We start from the raw sequence: 18,762 nt of genomic DNA on the forward strand, positions 1-18,762 counted from the left end.
CCTGGACAGTGGAAGCCGGCGGTTCTACCTGAGCCGAGGGTCCCACCAGTGCCCGAGGCTCCGGCTGAGTGAGTGCCACAGGGGCCGAGCATTGCACACAGTGAGGGTAGGTGGAACCTGCAGGTAACATAGCCGCACAAGAGGTACAGGTTGCAAAATAAGCCTGTGCCTTGGCACCCTTGCTCTTTGCGGACGACATGCTGTAGTCTCCTCAGAGTGATCACTGAGGGTATATAGCCAAAAGCAAAACAATGCGGCCGAACAGAGAAAATGTATACAAAATGTATACAAAATTATATATAATATAATATAATATAATATAAATATATATATATATATATATATATATACACACTTCGGCACCCAAGGGGGGCCAGCACCGGGTAACCGGTGTGGCTTACCGACCGCCCAAAGCAGTTGTGTGTCCACCAGATTCCCTGCCTGGACCTCCCAGAGCTGTAGAGCTCGTTCTGAAATCCTCCACCGGCAGAAGTGATTGTAAATATGGCTGCCAGAGCTCTCAGGGGAGGAGGGCGTGACTAATAAGGTGTGGGAATCTGGTGCCCCACAGTGCTCAGTGAGGGGGGAGGAGAACACCTAAGTATGCTCCAGCCCTCACTGCCGACGTCTAGTCGACCGTCCCGCCCATACCCCTGACTGGCAGGCCCGGGGGCGGGAGTTATGGTACTAGGCCGCAGAAGCCGGGGACTAAATTTAATAACGCGGCCGGCAAACAGGCGCGGTCGGCGCGGTAGTCCCGGTCGTCACAAAAAAAACAGCAGCCGCTGCAGCGTCTGTAACACAGGCGCTCCATGCACCGTCCCCAAGGGGACACAGAGTACCTTTTAGATGCAGGGCCTGTCCATGATGATACCCAGTCTCCTGTCCGTCAGATTCCCCCAGGGGCTGCGGAGGGAGCCCGGTCCCAGTGAATGGTGACCGGTTAGGATCCCACTTCTCCCAGAGCCTCTAAGGGATGGGGAAGGAAAAACGGCATGTGGCTCCAGCCTTTGTACCCGCAATGGGTACCTCAACCTTAACAGCACCGCCGACTTAGTGGGGTGAGAAGGGAGCATGCCCGGGGCCCTGTTGGGGCCCTCTTTTCTTCCATCCGATACAATCAGCAGCTGCTGCTGACTAAAATGGGAGCTTGAGTGAATGTGTGCCTCCTTCAACACAAAGCATAAAACTGAGGAGCCCGTGATGCACGGGAGGGTGTATAGGCAGAGGGGAGGGGTTACACTTTTTAAAGTGTAATACTTTGTGTGGCCTCCGGAGGCAGAAGCTATACACCCAATTGTCTGGGTCTCCCAATGGAGCGACAAAGAAAAAAAAATGTTACTTTAGCCATAAAATTTAGCATTTTTACAAGGGTATCAGGAAAAATGCACCATAAAATTCATTGTGCAATTTCTCCTGAGTACACCGATATCTCATATATGGGGGAATTCAATTGTTTAAGCGCACGGCAAGGCTCGGAAGAGAAGGAGCATCATTTGAATTTTTGAAAGCAAAATTGTCTGGAATAATTAGCAGATGCGATGTTGCTTTTGGAGACCCCCTGAGGTGCCTAAACAATGGAGCTCCCCCACAAGTGACCCCATTTTGGAAACTAGACCCCTCTTGGAATTTATCTAGATGTTTATTGAGCACTTTGAACCTCTGGGGGCTTCACAAAAGTTAATAACTTTGAGCCGTGAAAATAAAAAAAAAAAAAAAAAAAAAAATTACCACGAAATTGTTACTTCAACCAGGTAGCTATTTTTTTCACAAGGGTATCAGGAAAAATTGCAACATAAAATGTATTGTGCATTTTCTCCTGAGTACACAGATACCTCATATGTGGTGGAAATCAAATGTTTGGGCGCACAGCAGGGCTCGGAAGGCAAGGAGCGACATTTGACTTTTCAAACGCAAAATTGTCTGGAATCGTTAGTGGATGCCATGTTGTGTTTGGAGACCCCCTGAGGTGCCTAAACAATGGAGCTCCCCCACAAGTGACCTCATTTTGGAAACTAGACCTCTCATGGAATTTATCTAGATGTTTACTGAACACTTTGAACCCCTGGAGGCTTCACAATAGTTTAGAATGTTCAGTCGTGAAAATATAAATATAAATAATACATACATACATACACACATATACATTAATATACATTATATATATATATATATATATATATATATATATATATATATATATATATATATAATTTATTTATTTATTTTTACCATGAAATTGTTATTTCAACCAGGTAGCTTTTTTTCCACAAGGGTATCAGGAAAAAATGCACCATAAAATGTATTGTGCAATTTCTCCTGAGTACACAGATACCTCATATGTGGTCGAAAGTAATTGTCTGGGCACACGGCGGGGCTCAGAAGAGAAGGAGCGCCATTTCACAGCAAAATTGGTTGGAATTATTAGCGTACGCCATGTTGCATTGGGAGACCCCCTGAGGTGCCTAAACAATGGAGCTCCCCCACAAGTGACCTCATTTTGGAAACTAGACCCCCCCCATGGCATAAATCTAGATGGGTAATGAGCACTTTGAACCCTCACGTGCTTCATACATTGAGGCATAAAAACAAAAAAGTACTTTTTTTTCCACAAAAATGTTATTTTAGGCTCAATTTTTTAATTTTTACAGGGGTAACAGGATAAAATGGACCGCAAAATTTGTTGGGCAATTTGTTCTGAGTACGCCGATACCTCATATGTGTCAGAAAACCACTGTTTGGGCGCACGGCAGAGCTCCAGAGGGAAGGAGCGTCATTTGACTTTTTAAATGGAAAATTAGCTGGAATAGTTAGCCGCACCATGTTGCGTTTGGAGATCCCCCTTATGTGCCCAAACAGTGGAGCTCCCCCACATGTGACCCATGTTGGAAATTAAAACCCCCATACAAAGAAATATTAGTTTGGCAAAATAAAAAATACAGACGTCAGTAAAAAAAAAAAAAAATATATATATAAATATTATATATATATATTATATATATATATATATATATATTATATATATATATATATATATATATATATATAATATACCGTATATGCCGGCGTATAAGACGACTGGGCGTATAAGACGACCCCCAACTTCTGCCCTAAAAATATAGAATTTGGGATATACTCACTGTATAAGACTACCCCGCTCCCAAATGAAAAAAAGTCTGCTTTGATTGAAACATGTTAATTTTAATTCCGCGAGAGCCGTACAATATGTTTTTAAAGGGCCATTGACAGATCAATCGCTCCAATGTTCACTTAGTACAGCAAGGAATGCTCCTCCCTGCTGTATAAAGCCACAACTGGACTGAAACAATGGTACTACACTCTGCTACAAACAGACACACACAACTCTGCTACAAACAGACAAACACACACAACTCTGCTACAAACAGACAAACACACACAACTCTGCTACAAACAGACAAACACACACAACTCTGCTACAAACAGACAAACACACACAACTCTGCTACATACAGACAAACACACACACAACTCTGCTACATACAAACACATACAACTCTGCTACATACAGACAAACACATACAACTCTGCTACATACAGACAAACACATACAACTCTGCTACATGCAGACAAACACACACAACTCTGCTACATACTTTCAAACACATACAACTCTGCTACATACAGACAAACACATACAACTCTGCTACATACAGACAAACACATACAACTCTGCTACATACAGACATACAACTCTGCTACATACAGACAAACACATACAATTCTGCTACATACAGACAAACACATACAACTCTGCTACATGCAGACAAACACACACAACTCTGCTACATACTTTCAAACACATACAACTCTGCTACATACAGACAAACACATACAACTCTGCTACATACAGACAAACACATACAACTCTGCTACATGCAGACAAACACACACAACTCTGCTACATACAGACAAACACATACAACTCTGCTACATGCAGACAAACACATACAACTCTGCTACATACAGACAAACACATACAACTCTGCTACATACAGACAAACACATACAACTCTGCTACATGCAGACAAACACACACAACTCTGCTACATACAGACAAACACATACAACTCTGCTACATGCAGACAAACACATAGAACTCTGCTACATACAGACAAACACATACAACTCTGCTACATACAGACAAACACATACAACTCTGCTACATACAGACAAACACATACAACTCTGCTACATACAGACAAACACACACAACTCTGCTGCTCTGTGGGGCCTGCACCCGCGGCTCGGCGGGTACAGCACCCGCGGCATCGGCGGGGGGGAGGATTGGCAGGGCATACATCTGGGGGGTTAGAAGCAGCTCACCGGGGCCCATAATGGGCACAAGTCCCCCTGTGTTAGATAACTCCCCCATAGTGCTGCCCATGGCCCCTATATAGATCGCACAAGTCCCCCTGTGTCAGATATCGCCCCCATAGTGCTGCCCATGGCCCCTATAGATCGCACAAGTCCCCCTGTGTCAGATATGGCCCCTAGGCTGCTGCCCAAAGTAAAATAAAACCCTCTTTCCTTATCTCCCCCAGCGCTGAGCTCCCTCCTGTCTGGCTCCGTGCTTCTGTTCTTCCACTTCCTGGTTCTCAGTGCGGTCATGTGATCGGCACAGCAGCCTGAGCTCTCTGCCTGATCACAGTGGAAGCAGGGACACAGGGAGACACGCTGCAGGGGTAAGTAAAGCTTTTTTATTTTAGAAGGAGCAGCAGCCTGGGGGCCAAATCTAACACATGGGGGACATGTGCGATCACACTGGGACGCAGGCTCATATAATATGCACCGCTCCCTCAGCCCATCACTGCGTGCGATTTCAGCACCATTGGAGATGGACAGCGGCTGTGCATATTATATGAGCAGGTGCAGGAGATCAAAGGCTGCGTTCCGGCGTATAAGACGACCCCCCACTGTAGCCATTATTTTAAGGGGGTAAAAAGTCGTCTTATACGCCAGTATATACGGTATATATGCGCCTGCAACTGGCACTAAGGCAAGTGCCACACGTGAGAGCGATGCACAAATCTCGCATCGCATCACCCGGCACAGTCGCACACTCCTGTCTGAAAGAGAGCGACCGTGCCGGATGATGCGGTGTGAGACTTGTGCATCGCTCTCATGTGTGGCACTGGGCTGACCCTTACAATATTCAGTAAAAAATACTGTAGTTGACAATTACTACAGTATAATTTTACTGGCCCTAAACTAAGTTTATTTGTAATTCTCTCTTAGTTTAAAGGGAAAAAAAATCAGGACGAACGCACGGATGTGTTGCAAAAAAAGGGGGGGGGGGGGGGGGACTAGGTGGGATGGAAAAAAAGATGGATGGAGGATGGAAGAGGGCGCGGCGGAGGATGGGAGAGGGCGCGGCGGATGGAGGAGCGGCGGAGGATGGGTGAGGGCACATTGGATGCAGGAGCGGCGGAGGAAGGGGGGGGCGAGGGGAAGGGTGGAAGGGGAGTGGGAGGTGAGATTGGGGATAGCTACCTTACAGAATGGATCTAGGCAGCAGGATTGCAGCAGATCCGGGAGAGGGAGAGGTGGGAGAGGGGGCAGAGGATTAAAGGGATGGGAGCGAGCAGGCAGCAGATCAGGGAGGGGGCAGAGGCTGATGGGGGAGTGAGGTGGCAGATGCAGGGGCGCGGCAGCAGATGGGGAGAGTGCGGCGGCAGATGGGGAGAGTTTAAAAAGAAGGAGCCAGCACAATTTCTATACTGTATTTGTTGATAAATTAGAGATTTTTGGCAAAACATTGCAATATTTTGAGCCACCCCGCAAACATCACGGCAAATCCCATGGGGCAGTCCTACACTAAATATTATATTTTGTTTGGGGTGCCATATGGCCTCACACATCAAATGCAGAACTGCTTGAGGCAGCACTTACCTGGTGCTTTTCATTCCCGTACCTGTGACGGAGTCACAGCTGTGGGCGGGACAGGCCCAGGCAAGTGCTGCTAAGATTAAAAAGCCTGTGGACAGGGCCGGTGGCTGTGTGTGAACAGTCACCAATAGCTAAACCAGTTTACAGATAGAACAACCAAAATAGGGTACACGGCCTGGTGGAGGCTAACCACCTGCCAAAAAAAATTCAAAAAGAAGGAGCCAGCACGATTTCTATACTGTATTTGTTGATAAATTAGAGATTTTTGGCAAATGGAGAGTGCAGTGGCTGATGGGGAAAGTGCAGCGGCAGATGCAGGGGTGGTGGAGCGGCTGATAGGGAGAGTGCAGTGGCTGATGCAGGGGCGGTGGAGGGGCGGCGCAGCGGCGGATACAAGGAGGCAGCAGAAAGAAAGCAGCGGCATCAGATGCAGGGGGGGGCGCAGCGTGAGTAGAGCAGCGGCGTCAGATGCCCCCATGCATCTGACGCCGCTGCTCTCCTCCCGCTGCGCCCTCCCCTGCATCTGACGCCGCTGCTCTCTTACTGCTGAGTAGCGGCGTAACATGCGGGGGGCGCAGCGGGAAAGTAGCGGCGTCACATGTAAGGGCGCAGCGGGAGAGTAGCGGCGTCAGAGGCAGGGGCGCAGCGGGAGAGCAGGGGCGAAGCAGATGGAGCAGGGCAGCGGTGGATCGGGGGTTGTGACTCACAGATGGGCACCCGCAGGGATCGCTCTCCTCAGATTCCACGGAGGGAGAAGCTAAGGAGAGCGATCTCCTTCAGCGAGCTCACCCGGTCCCAGATGCACGGTGCTTGGAGAGATCGGTCACAAGGCCGATCTCTCCAATCAGAGCTGGGGGCGGGTGCAGTAAAGCTCACTGAGCTCCAGCCAATGGCCAGTGCTGCAGCTGCACTGACATAGCTGGATTTCAATGCTTCAGCCATTTTCAATGGCTGAAACATAACACTGGCTGTGATTGGCTGACGAACGCCGCTCAGCCAATCTCAGCCTCCGTAGGTCCGGGAAGGAGACACCACCCCTCCTGAGGTCAGGTACAAGTCCTCTCCTTCCCGAATCTACAGTTTTTTTAAAACCGATCGCGGTGCCCGGGGCTTCGGGGCCGCGATTTCGCCATGACGGATGTATCAGTCATGGGTCTTTAAGTACCAGGGCACCATGACGGCTAGATCCGTCAAAGGTCGTGAAGGGGTTAAAGAATGCAAAGTTACAAAATATGATCATTCCAAAAAAGGTCCGAAATTTTGGGTACCACTCGTATGGCATTAAGGGACACAGCCAACCCAATTCTGATAAACTTGAATGGACATCGATGAGAACATGAGTGGCCAGTTCTTTATTCATAATGAATCTGGATTTAGTGGCAGAAGATGGGTTGGGTTGGGGAATTCAAATATTAATCTTCCAAAGCCCCTGGAGCTGCTCCCACCACATAGTTGTGTGTCCTTGGTCCTCTCCATTAAACACTATATCCTAATCCTCACCCTAATTACGACCTTATTTTAGCCTGATAAATTACCACAATCTTACTTCATCTCTATTGGAATGCATTAATTAAAGTAATTATTTTAGCAGATGATCATCATTCTATTATGTAATTTCGATGACACAACTCATTGAACCCATACATCATCTCCACCTGGCATCTGTCACTCACCAATTCCTCCAACTTGAAGAGCAGTGAGAAGAAGAGGATGAAGAGAACAGCAGAAGACTTGGTCATGGTGTACCTGGAGACCACACAAAAGGCAATTTACAAATATTGTTCCCATTTTCCCATTACGATTTGATTGATTCCATTACATGATCTGGTTGAACTCACAGAGACACGGTGATGTACAGGAAGCTCCAATTGGAAAGTCCAATATCCAAAGCGGTGGCCACGGCTGAAAACAGAAAAAAATAATTATAAAAAGGTATGTTCTTTACTGTCATGTCATGCACCGTGAACTGGAAATTTTACAGTATTGTATTATCATTGTTCTACTGCTATGCAATCAGGTTTGCTTTTTGAAGTTTGTCATGTCTTTCTCTATGTAGTCCAGCTCTGGTGCAATTTACCACTCCCGTCTTCCTGCTCTGGCAGTATGTGTCAGCCATCATCGTCTGACGCTCATCTCTTTATAGCCCTGGTTCAGAATGACCTTACGCCTGCTGCAGCTGTTGGAGCTACTGAGGGTACTATTGTGCATTATACTAAAATGCAGTCTGAAAAGGAAAACAACTTCTGATTTTCCGGTCACGCACAGAGCACCTCTCAGAAGTCAGGGCGTGTACACCTAGAGTCAAAGGCACAGTTACACTGTCAATATGAGCCACACACATGCGCGAGATTTCTAGGAGCTGGAGGCAACGCCGGCTAGTGGAAAATATGTTGTTATGCCTACAGGGGCGTGATAATATGATAAGAGGACCAACTAGTCTGGGGAAACAATGCCCCTTCAACTAGTCAAAGGCCTAATTAGCATAGGGAAAAATATATACAGTGGAAACTCTGTTTACGAGTAACTTTGTGTGTGAGTATTTTGCATTACGAGCAAAGTTTGTAGTAAATTTGTAACTGTGTTTATGAGCAAGCTTTGCTGTACGAGCAAATACCGCACACTTCCGGTTCCGTACTTTCACCGCGCTCTGATCCGCTCTTGCAGTCCTCACAAACACACAGATTATGCTCACCTTACCTCCCGTTCCCTCACCAACCTCCTTGTTCTTGTAGTTCACCGGTACAGGAGGTGTACTGGGTAACCATCACGACGATGGAGGAACTTCCGCTGTCAGCCGCTTCTCAAAGGAAGCGCGCTGACCAGAGGCAAGCGGCTCCTGCCTTTGACGTCAGCGCTCTGGCAGCGGAAGCTCCGGCATCGGTCGCAATGGTTACCCGATACACATCCTGTACCAGTGAACTACAAGAACCAGGAGGCCGGCGAGGGAACGGAAGGTAAAGTGAGCATAGTGTGTGTGTGTGTGTGTGTGTGTGTGTGTGTGTGTGTGTGTGTGTGTGTGTGTGTGTAATGGCACAATAGGGGACCAGGATGGCACACTGCACAAGTTGTGGAACGAATTGTCTAAGATTATATTATTTCCTATGGGAAATCTTGCTTTGCTAGACAAGTAACTTGGTTTACAAGCACACTCCCAGAACAGATTGCTCTCGTAAATCAATGTTCCACTGTATAAATGGTTTTTTTTTTTGTTTGTTATTTTTAAACATTTAGTTAAGTATCATTATACAGGGCTGGTTAGGTAGGGAATTGTCATACAGATGTGAACGCTGCTGGGTTGGAGGCCATATGGGTTCTGACAGGTTCTCTACAGCTAGTCAGGGTCAACACTAAGCATTGAATTTTTTCATAAACTTGACGTATTTGTCAAGAAAAGAGTAAAAACTTATGAGATGCTGATAATTGTCCTTCAGAAACCATAGAAACATCTAACTAAAAGATATCTAAAAACACAAAACACAGAAGCAGCAGACTTTGTGAAGACTACAACTTTAGACCTTTCCATTTGATGTTATTTCTGTATGGCGGCCATTGTTGCTGTGGTTCTTTCCCTGTGGCCAAGAACCTCATGTTCCGTTTTGTAATTTTTGCCTAGTGGCATTGGCTCAGTGTATGATTTTGGACATGCGGTCCATGCCTACAGTTCTAACATTAAGATTTGCACTCACAGTTACTAAGGGGCCTATAACAACCCCTGTAAAACAAACCCATTAGCAGAATCCCTCCTCCAAACCTGCTATCAGGTGGGGAATATTCTCCTGCATTCACCAAACCCAGACTCATCCATCAGAATGCCAGATACAGACGTGGGATTTGTCACAGAATATGTTCGCACGTCCCAGTGTCAGTGTGCTTAGCAAAGCTCTGAAGCTTGTGGCTGGTAACGTAAGGGCTCTTGGCACAGTTTTTGTGCTACTTCCAGAGGTTTGTACGCTGCGGTTTTTGAGTCCGCTGGGCACGGATGACTATTCATGATGTGCCTCACACTGGTCTACCGCATACTGTACGTGATTCCTGAATAATTCCAAGAATACCACTCACAAAGTATTGTGGAATATTTAGGGAGGGAGAGGGGGAGGGGGAGGGGGGGGGGGGGGGGGGACTTCAGGATCTGGCTTGTGACTCCAGTGATGTCCTATTATAGGACAACGCTGACATCTTTAAAATGGGCCATTCTTTTACAAATCCTAGTATCAGCAGACAGCATGGCTAGGGGCTGAGGTTTATACATCTGCAATGGGACAGAATAGAAAACCTGAATTCAATGAATATGATGTGTCTCAATACTTCTTTTATCTATATATTGTGTACCATATTTTCCACTGAAAATCTTCTCAAAAGTCGGGGGTCGTCTTATACAGCAGTGCACGGTGCTGCATGAGCCCATTGTTTATTATTGCCCTCCTACTGGTCCCCGTCTTGTTCCCTATTATGCCATTGTTTACCCACAATAAAAAATATTCTCACCTCTCCTCCGTTCCCGCGGTGCCCTCTTACCCGCTTCTTCTGGCAGACCGCAGGCCCATAGACCCCTCTGTGATAGCGTACAATGCATGGAGCCGCTACTGCAGGCTGCCGTCTTGACTTTACTGCAGTTGAATGCTTTGCAGTGCCATAAATCAGTCAACTGCAGTAAAGCGCTGACAGCAGCGGCGGTGGCCCCGTGTACAGGACACGATCATGGAGGGATCTATGTGCCTGAGGTCTGCAAGACTCACTCCTCCATGATCGCATCCTGTACACAGGGCCGCTGCTGTCAGCACTTTACTGCAGTTGACTGATTTATGGCACCGAAAAGCATTCAACTGCAGTAAAGCCATGACAGTAGACTGCAGCGGCGGCTCCGTGCACTAGACGCTATCACGGAAGGGTCTATGGGCCTGCGGTTTGCCAAAAGAAGCTGAGGACACCGTGGTAACGAAGGAGAGGTGACAATATTTTTTTTGTGTGGAAACAACGGCATAATAGGGGACAAGACTGGGACCACTGGGAAGACAATACTAAACAATGGGCTCATTACTACAAGGGGGGCACAAGGATGGGCACATTACTAAACAATGGGCTCATTACTCGGGTCGTCATATACTCGAGTATATATGGTATATCCCAAACTCTATATTTTAACTGGAAAAGTTGGGGGTCGTCTTATATGCCCAGTCGTCTTACACGCTGGAAAATACGGTATACAACATGTCAACTGATGCTAAATTATATAACATATCTGCAAATTCTCGGAGGATATGACAGCATTGTAGAGAGAAGCCATTCTGTCAATATCATTACATTTTCTATGAGATATACATTTGTAAAAACAGTCCGCATGTAATAATGTGAGGTTACCTGTGGGGGCCACCTTTTTGAGGTAGTCTGACCATGGCAGGATAACTCGTGTCCGTCCACTGACACATGACATCAATGTCCTACTTAATGCAGACAAAATGAAGATCATCAGGAGATGAACAAGGGTCATGAACAGAGGGAAGTGAAATTGCTGTAATAAAGCAAAGAATGGAAAAAGTGTTATTTGGAGAGTGTATAAATGTATAACACTATATAATAAGGAGCAATGGCTTTGTCATTTTGCACCTAATATACGGCTGAAACCATGCGAGTGCAAACAGGACTATATATGTGCCAGGACTGTCTGCTATATAATGGGTACTAATCCCAAAAAGAATGCAGTTAGCAATTTCCTTTAAAAGGGTTGTCCAGTCACAACATATTGTAGATAATGATGAGTGAATTTCAAAATACTCGGATGTGCGATACTCGTAACGAGTACTGTCTAAGGCTGAGGCCACATGGGAATTTTTGAGAGTCCTCGCATGACACTCGGCTCACGCTCGCAACATAGCGGGAGCCGAGTGTCATGCGACTGTGGTCCGATCATGTGATCAGACCACAGTTGTGGAGGGGAGGGCCGGCGCTGTGGAGGGGAGGGAGGGATTTATCTCCCTATCATCTCCGTTGCCGGCTGATGCGAGAATCGCACTGCTCTCGCATTACACCGGTGTAACGCGAGAGCAGTGCGATGTTTCTCTCACCCCAAAGACTTGTATGAGTGCGGCTGGAACAGGATCGCATTCCACCCACAGCATGCTGAGACTGTTTTCTCGGTCTGATTTGGTTTGAGAAAATCACTCATGGGAGCTGACACATAGGTTAATATTGGTCCGAATGGAATGCGATTTTTTAATCGCATTCCACTCGCACCATTTTTCTCGCTGTGTGTCCTAGGCCTAATGCTCGCGTATGCATTCCGAATATTGTGTGCAATGCAAGTCAATGGGGAATACTCGCAATGTAACAAGTAACCTGAATGCTGTACTATTCGTGCGAGTAGAAAATAGTGCAGAATTCCGGTTACTCGTTAGATTGCAAGTATTCCCCATTGACTTGCATTACACACACTATTCGGAAAGCAAACGCGAGTATTAGACAGTATTCGTTACAAGTATCGCGAATCCGAGTATTTCGAAACTCGCTTATCATTAATTGTAGTCCTATCCGTAGAATAGGTCATCAATATCAGATCAGTGGGGGCTCGTCTCCCCCAACAACTGCTGTAATTTGTAGCCAGATGTAAACACTTTGAACAGAGCTGCACAGCACAGATCCATTCTGTGTGTAACTGCCGCTGCCAGGTACTGCACAACACCTCCTTTGGCGGCCACTGTAGTATTCAAGGGGCTTATATAAGGCCCCCGCCAGAGCATATAACAGCTGATCATTGGAGCGTCTGGCCACATGTGTAATGCCAAACCAGATGGGTCCTGGACTTTGAGAACTCCACATCTGTCAGTTTCGATCACCATATGGCAGGTTGGCAACACAACACTCCTACCTTTAGCAGCCACTTGTTGTAAAAGGTGATGCCAATAGAGAAGGAGTAGTAGAAAAGAACCAGGCCCACAGTTAGAAAGCTCTTCCATATTACAGCCCAGCAAGGTAATGCCATCTTCTCCTCATCACCGTCAGATTTTTGCATTCAGATATCTACAGCCAAAAAGGAGCTGTGAAAAAACAAAAAACAAAACAATATATGAAGATGTACTAATGACACTGTGACCCCTTATCTGTGGTTAAGACTAATGAGTTAAACTACTAAGGCTACTTTCACACATCCGGTTTGAGCACTGCGGCTCAATCCGGCTGTGAAACCTATGCAACGGATGCGGTGAAAACACCGCATCCATTGCATAAGTTTTTACATGCGGCCGGTCCGTTTTTTTCCGGTTGCGGCACGCTACAGAGCATGCCAAGTGGAAAAAAACGCATGTGGCGGCCGGAAGCGATTTTTTTCCGCATCGCGCCGCATCCGGCATCCATAGGCATGCATTGAAAATGCGCCGCAGCGGCCAGATGCGGCGCGATGCGTTTTTTTTTGCCGGAGAAAAAAACGTTGCAGGGAACGTTCGATCCGGCCGCGGCATCGGCTAAATCTGCCGCATGCGGCAAAAACCGGACCGAACGCAAGCCCATGCGGCACAATACGGCACTAATGTACCGTAAGTCTATGCAAAAAAAATCGCAACCGGCGGCAAAAAAAACTGTTGCGGTTTTTCTGCAGAGTGCCGCATTGCAGAAACCGGAGGTGTGAAAGTAGCCTAAACAGGTCTTGTCATCTATTGCAGCCAAGCTGTGACCACCACATTTTCTAATTCCAGTGCAGTTTAGCAAATAAAAGCTAATCTTTGATAGGCTGCTGAGAAATACACACTTCCCCCATCCTCACACCAACCACCAATTTCAAGGTTTACAGAGACCTGAAATGACCATCCATTATCACCATTGTGACAAAGGGACTGTACCATCAGAAAATATCCTATTTTTGAAGAAGCACCCCCATCAAAGTTTATATCCTCTTAATATATTGCAATCATCATATTATATAGCTCTGTGTACTCATAATTGCTCATTTAGACCTTCTACCCACTTAATTCTTCGGTTTTTCTTTAGGTCGACGACATGTGACTAGCTGAATCCTTTTAATTTCTATTTAGAAACAGGATGTCTCTTTTCCCTGCATCACTGCAAAATCCATGGAAGGGGAGAGAAGGGCAGCAGCTGGGTCAGACGTTGAAGAGGGTAAAGATTCACGCAGGGACAACAGACGTCCTGTTTTCCTCAAAGAGCAGACAAAAAAGAAGAATTAACTGGGTAGAAATGCAAAAATGAGCAATTGTAAGCACACTGTGTTATAAAATATGATGATTGTAATATAAAAGGATAAACATTTTGAAGGGAGCACTTTTTTTAAAACAGTATTTTTCAATTTTCATTGGGGCTTTTTTTAAGACTCATACTTGTCGTTTCATGACCACATTTCCGGAGACGCCTTAGGAGACAGGATTATGATCACAAAACACCTCTATACATAGTTAGCAACAAGGATTCACGAATCACAATAGGCGATGTCACAGCTACCCCTCCATTCATAATTACCATTGTACACTCCCATTAGATGGTTCAATACAAAATATAGTGTCAGAGACAGTCTATTGCTGCTAATGTACATGTGAAAAACCCTGAGTAACAGAAAGTGCTAAAAAAAAAAAAAAAAAAAAGCTTCAGTGCCCAGTGTGAAAATTGAAGATTTCTAATACATAGTAATCCAGATCATGAGATTATAAATATATAAGATTGACAAAAATGTTTAAGAAATACAATCCTGTGGAAATGTTTTAGGCAGGTGTGGAAAAAAAATGCTGCAAAGTGAGAATGATTTAAAGATTAGAAGTGTTAGCTTATGTATAGCATTTAGCAAGATGCTATGCAAAGTGAGTGAACAAACGATAAAAGTAGAATCAAATTAATATTTGCTGTAATCACCCTTTGGCTTCAAAAGAGCATCAAAGCATCAATCATTCTGGATACACTTATACACTTATACGCAGGTTTTGAAGGAACTCAGCAGGGAGGTTGTTCCAAATATCTTTGAGAACTAACCACTGATCTTCTGAGAAAGTAGGTATGGCTGGGGCCACACGAGGATTACTGCGATCCCCTCGCATGACACTTGGCAAGCTGGCAGCACAGCAGAGCCAAGTGTCACTGTGACGGAGGTCCGACCGTGCGAGCGGACCTCAGCTGCGGGGGGTGGACTGCCTCTGATGAGGGGAGGGCCAGCGCGCTGAGGAGGGGCGGGATGGATTTATCTCCCTCTCTCCTCCGTTGCCAGCTATTGCAATTCTCGCGGTACACTGGTGTACTGCGAGTGCAGTGCGATTTTACGCTCGCCCTATAGACTTGAATGGGCACGAGAGAAACCAGGATCGCATTACAGTCGCTGCATGCTGCGATTGTTTTCTCAGTCCGATTAGGGCTGAGACAATAATCTCTCATGGGTGCTGGCACATAGGGTAATATTGGTCCGAGTGGAATGCGATTTTTTTTATCGCATCCACTCGCACCGATTTTCATGCCATGTGGCTTAGGCCTCAGTGGAAATCTCTCTCAAACAGACTCAATCATGTTGAGATCGGGGCTCTATGGGGGCCATATCATCACATCCAGGACTCCTTGTAGTTCTTCATGCTGAAGATAGTTCCTAATGGCTGGCTTTATGTTTGGAATCATTGTCTTGCTGCAGAATAAATTCAGCACCAATCAGACGCCTCCCTGATGGTATTGTGTGATGGATACATATCTAAATAACTGTCATCCCGTCAACAGCGTGCATTACCGCTGCAGCCGATCACTAGGCTCAGAGGCTCATATCGTCTCAACACAGCGGCCAGGCCCAGTGATAGAGGTAATGTGATTTGTCAATGTGACGTTAGAGCTGCAGTCAAAACACCAGAGGAGAGATGGCACTGGACCTGGGGAGGGCAACAACCTGTCAGAAATAGATCCACACTGTACTGTGCGGGCATTGTGGGATAGTTTGTAACAGGTTGCCGGTCAATGAGTGGAAATGAATGACTGACAGCTGGGAGTACCCCTGTCCCATAAACGTGTGGGAGCACACCTCACCAAGCTCCTGGGTGCAGAACACATGCCCATGCCACCAAGCCCTGATCACACGTATACAGACTGCAGGGACAGGGAGAGGGCATGGGGGGCACATAATGATGGGGGGCACAGCAGGACCTGACTTACCCCAGACGGGTCCGCACGTGTCTCCCCTGCAGTCCCAGACCTGGCTGTGCGGAGCCTCATCCCTGTACTCGGGGCTTCCTAGCTGCAGCCTGTATTAGTCTGACAGTCTCGCATCTGCCATATGGCCGCTGACTTATTCGATTGCAAGCTCTTTGTCACAGTTCCTGCACCAGATGGGAAGTGTCCAGCACTGCTCAGGACCAGGCTGCGCGGACATGACAGGGTGCACTGCTTCAGGAGAGGGGTCACCACCCTGCACTGAGCCCCGGACAGCTCCGCCCGCCGGACACCGCTACTCAAGGTTCGCTCCTTAGCCAAGACGTGGCTCACAGCGCACGGCATTCTGGGGGCGCTCCGTGACGTCACGCTCGCGTCCTGTGTGTCCCGCCATGTTGGTAGAGGCACCAGGCGCACAGACAACCTCTGTGAAGTTATCTGCTTCCTCTTCTGATATGGACTGACATCAGTCTGTAACTATGACTTCCAGAGTCAGGGCATGCCGGCAGGATTCGTTTTTGCCATAATATGCAGACCTGACTTTCCATATTCTGCTCAGCATCATACCATGTATACATTTAGGAGTTCAGTCAGATTTTAGATAAAGTAGCCAAGTCTTGCAGTTCTGGAGAAAATAGTAGAATAAATACCTAAAATATTGAGTAAATTGTCATTTTTTTAAGTCCTCACCCACCAGCACAGCAGGCACCTGCCCAAGCGCCTCTGTCGCGGGCGGCGGGGCGCTGCGCTCGCTAACGCTCGGGTCCGGCGCTGCTGCTGCTCGGTGGCTCGAGCGGTGGGCCGGATCCGGGGACTCGAGCGGCGCTCCTCGCCCGTGAGTGAAAGGGGTGGTTTGGTTTGGGGATTTAGTCCGTGACGCCACCCACGGGTTGTGGTGAGGTTGAGCACCACCGCTGCTGGTGACGGGGATCCCAGGAGCGATGGCAGGGAGCAGCTGGGATGTTGTTCTCCCCCTCCGTGGGTAGGGGTTGGTGGGCCCGGGGCCCGGTGAGGTGACGGGGAGGCAGGGTTGGTGAGGTGCAGGGTCGCGGGGACAGCGCAGCACGGTGCCGGGTGGCACTGGTGTACTCACTCAGCAACAGATGCACGCAAAGTCTCTGGTAAACCAAACGGCTGGTTGGACGGGTCCCGCAGCCGGCTGCTGTGACTTCTCCCGGACAGTTGGTGGTGGCCGCCTTTCCCTGCACCTTTGTGTATGTTCGGTCCCGATGGCTTCCCAACAGTAACCCGCTCCCCAGCGTGTTTATGCGCCGGAGGAGCCCTTTTGCCCGCAGGCTCTGGCCCTTGGAACTCTAGCTGTGGCGGTAGCTGTATTTCCTTCTACTGGTCAGACGGTTGCCTTCTATCGGGTCTTGGCTGTTAGGAAACCCCTGGGGTTCCGATCACTAACGGATTTGACCTCTTTAACGGCGACTCCAAGCCTGGTCGGGGTCCGCAGGCCCTGCCGGTGTGTGCTGGCTTCACTTCGCTCCCCGGTTCGGTACCGGTGGGCCACCGCCCGTCCCCAGTCCTACGGTTCCACATTGATCTTCCTCTCCTGCAGACGGCCACCACCGTCTGCCAACCTTGCTCTTAGTGCCCGGGCCACGCACCCGGACACGGTCAGTTTACTCCTTCACTCCTCTACTCCTAAACTCCACTCACTAACTAACTGCCTTCCTTTTCCCGCCTCCAGGACTGTGAACTCCTCAGTGGGTGGGGCCAACCACCTGGCTCCACCCCACCTGGTGTGGACATCAGCACCTGGAGGGAGGCAACAAGGATTTTGTGTCTGGCTGATGTGTCTGTCTCGGGGTGGGGGTGTATGTTGTAGTACCTGTGACGACCTAGCTAGTCCAGGGCGCAACACCTCCATTATTCTGTACTAGACCCCTGTGCCCAGGTGAGACTTCTAGGTCATTCTGCCCAGCCACCGTGACTACCCAGCCCCAGTATACTTTGGGTTTACCGTTTACAGGGAGTAATCCCATAACGCCAATAGATTTCTGCCGCCATATGTACCAGCCATTTTTCTGTAGACATGAGATCCCAGTTCTGCCCACCTTGCATTGCAGAAGTAAGCGGAGCCAGACTACCCCCTTAAAGGGGGCCTTTCATCACAGCAAAAGTGGACTATTTTTGGTCTTATTTCACCCCCACTACTCCTAAGTATTCAGATTTTTCGTCTTTTTCTTAAATTTGCCATACAGTTCCATATATATTGGCCTCTCCCTTTTTTGCCAATGATTATGGTCTTTACAAAGGTGGCATGGCTAACAGGATTCGATGTCATGTCTATGCACTGCTCTGCATAGTTATCTTGTAAAAAGGTGCTCACCTTGTGTGATTGTGTCACCCACAACCAGTAGTCCAGGTAAAAACAGCTGCTGCAATGTGCACAAGCCCAGAGACTGGAGCAGTATTTAGGAGAAACATGGATTAAAAACTGTGCTACTGTAGATACTAGTGTTACTAGTGGTACTAGTGTTGCAAGCTTTATCATGCTCAGTACTAGTGATAAGTGAGCTCTATCAAGCTCTGGTGCTCGGTACTAGTCATGAGCGAGCACTACCATGCCAGGGTGCTTGGTACTACTGATGAGCAAGCACTACCATGCTTGGTACTAGTGTTGCAAGCTTTATCATGCTCAGTACTAGTGATAAGTGAGCTTTATCAAGCTCTGGTGCTCGGTACTAGTCATGAGCGAGCACTACCATG

The 18,762-nt window shown here is 47.5% G+C and overlaps 1 protein-coding gene across 1 annotated transcript in view; it reads right to left on the bottom strand.

The window, feature by feature from the left end:
• Positions 1-16,371, bottom strand: part of SLC35H1 (solute carrier family 35 member H1) — a 34,418-nt gene extending 18,047 nt beyond the window's left edge. Inside the window, exons 1-5 of the mRNA XM_075349776.1 lie at positions 16,048-16,371; positions 12,791-12,959; positions 11,287-11,437; positions 7,767-7,830; positions 7,602-7,674 (exon numbers count right to left, since the gene is read on the bottom strand). Coding sequence (XP_075205891.1) covers positions 7,602-7,674; positions 7,767-7,830; positions 11,287-11,437; positions 12,791-12,934 — 432 coding nt within the window. The 5' untranslated portion in view covers positions 12,935-12,959; positions 16,048-16,371. The remainder of the gene's footprint in view (positions 1-7,601; positions 7,675-7,766; positions 7,831-11,286; positions 11,438-12,790; positions 12,960-16,047) is intronic.
• Between the last annotated feature and the right edge of the window lie 2,391 nt (positions 16,372-18,762).

Source organism: Anomaloglossus baeobatrachus, chromosome 5 (genome assembly GCF_048569485.1).
Source record: "Anomaloglossus baeobatrachus isolate aAnoBae1 chromosome 5, aAnoBae1.hap1, whole genome shotgun sequence".
Classification (NCBI taxonomy): Eukaryota; Metazoa; Chordata; class Amphibia; order Anura; family Aromobatidae; genus Anomaloglossus; species Anomaloglossus baeobatrachus.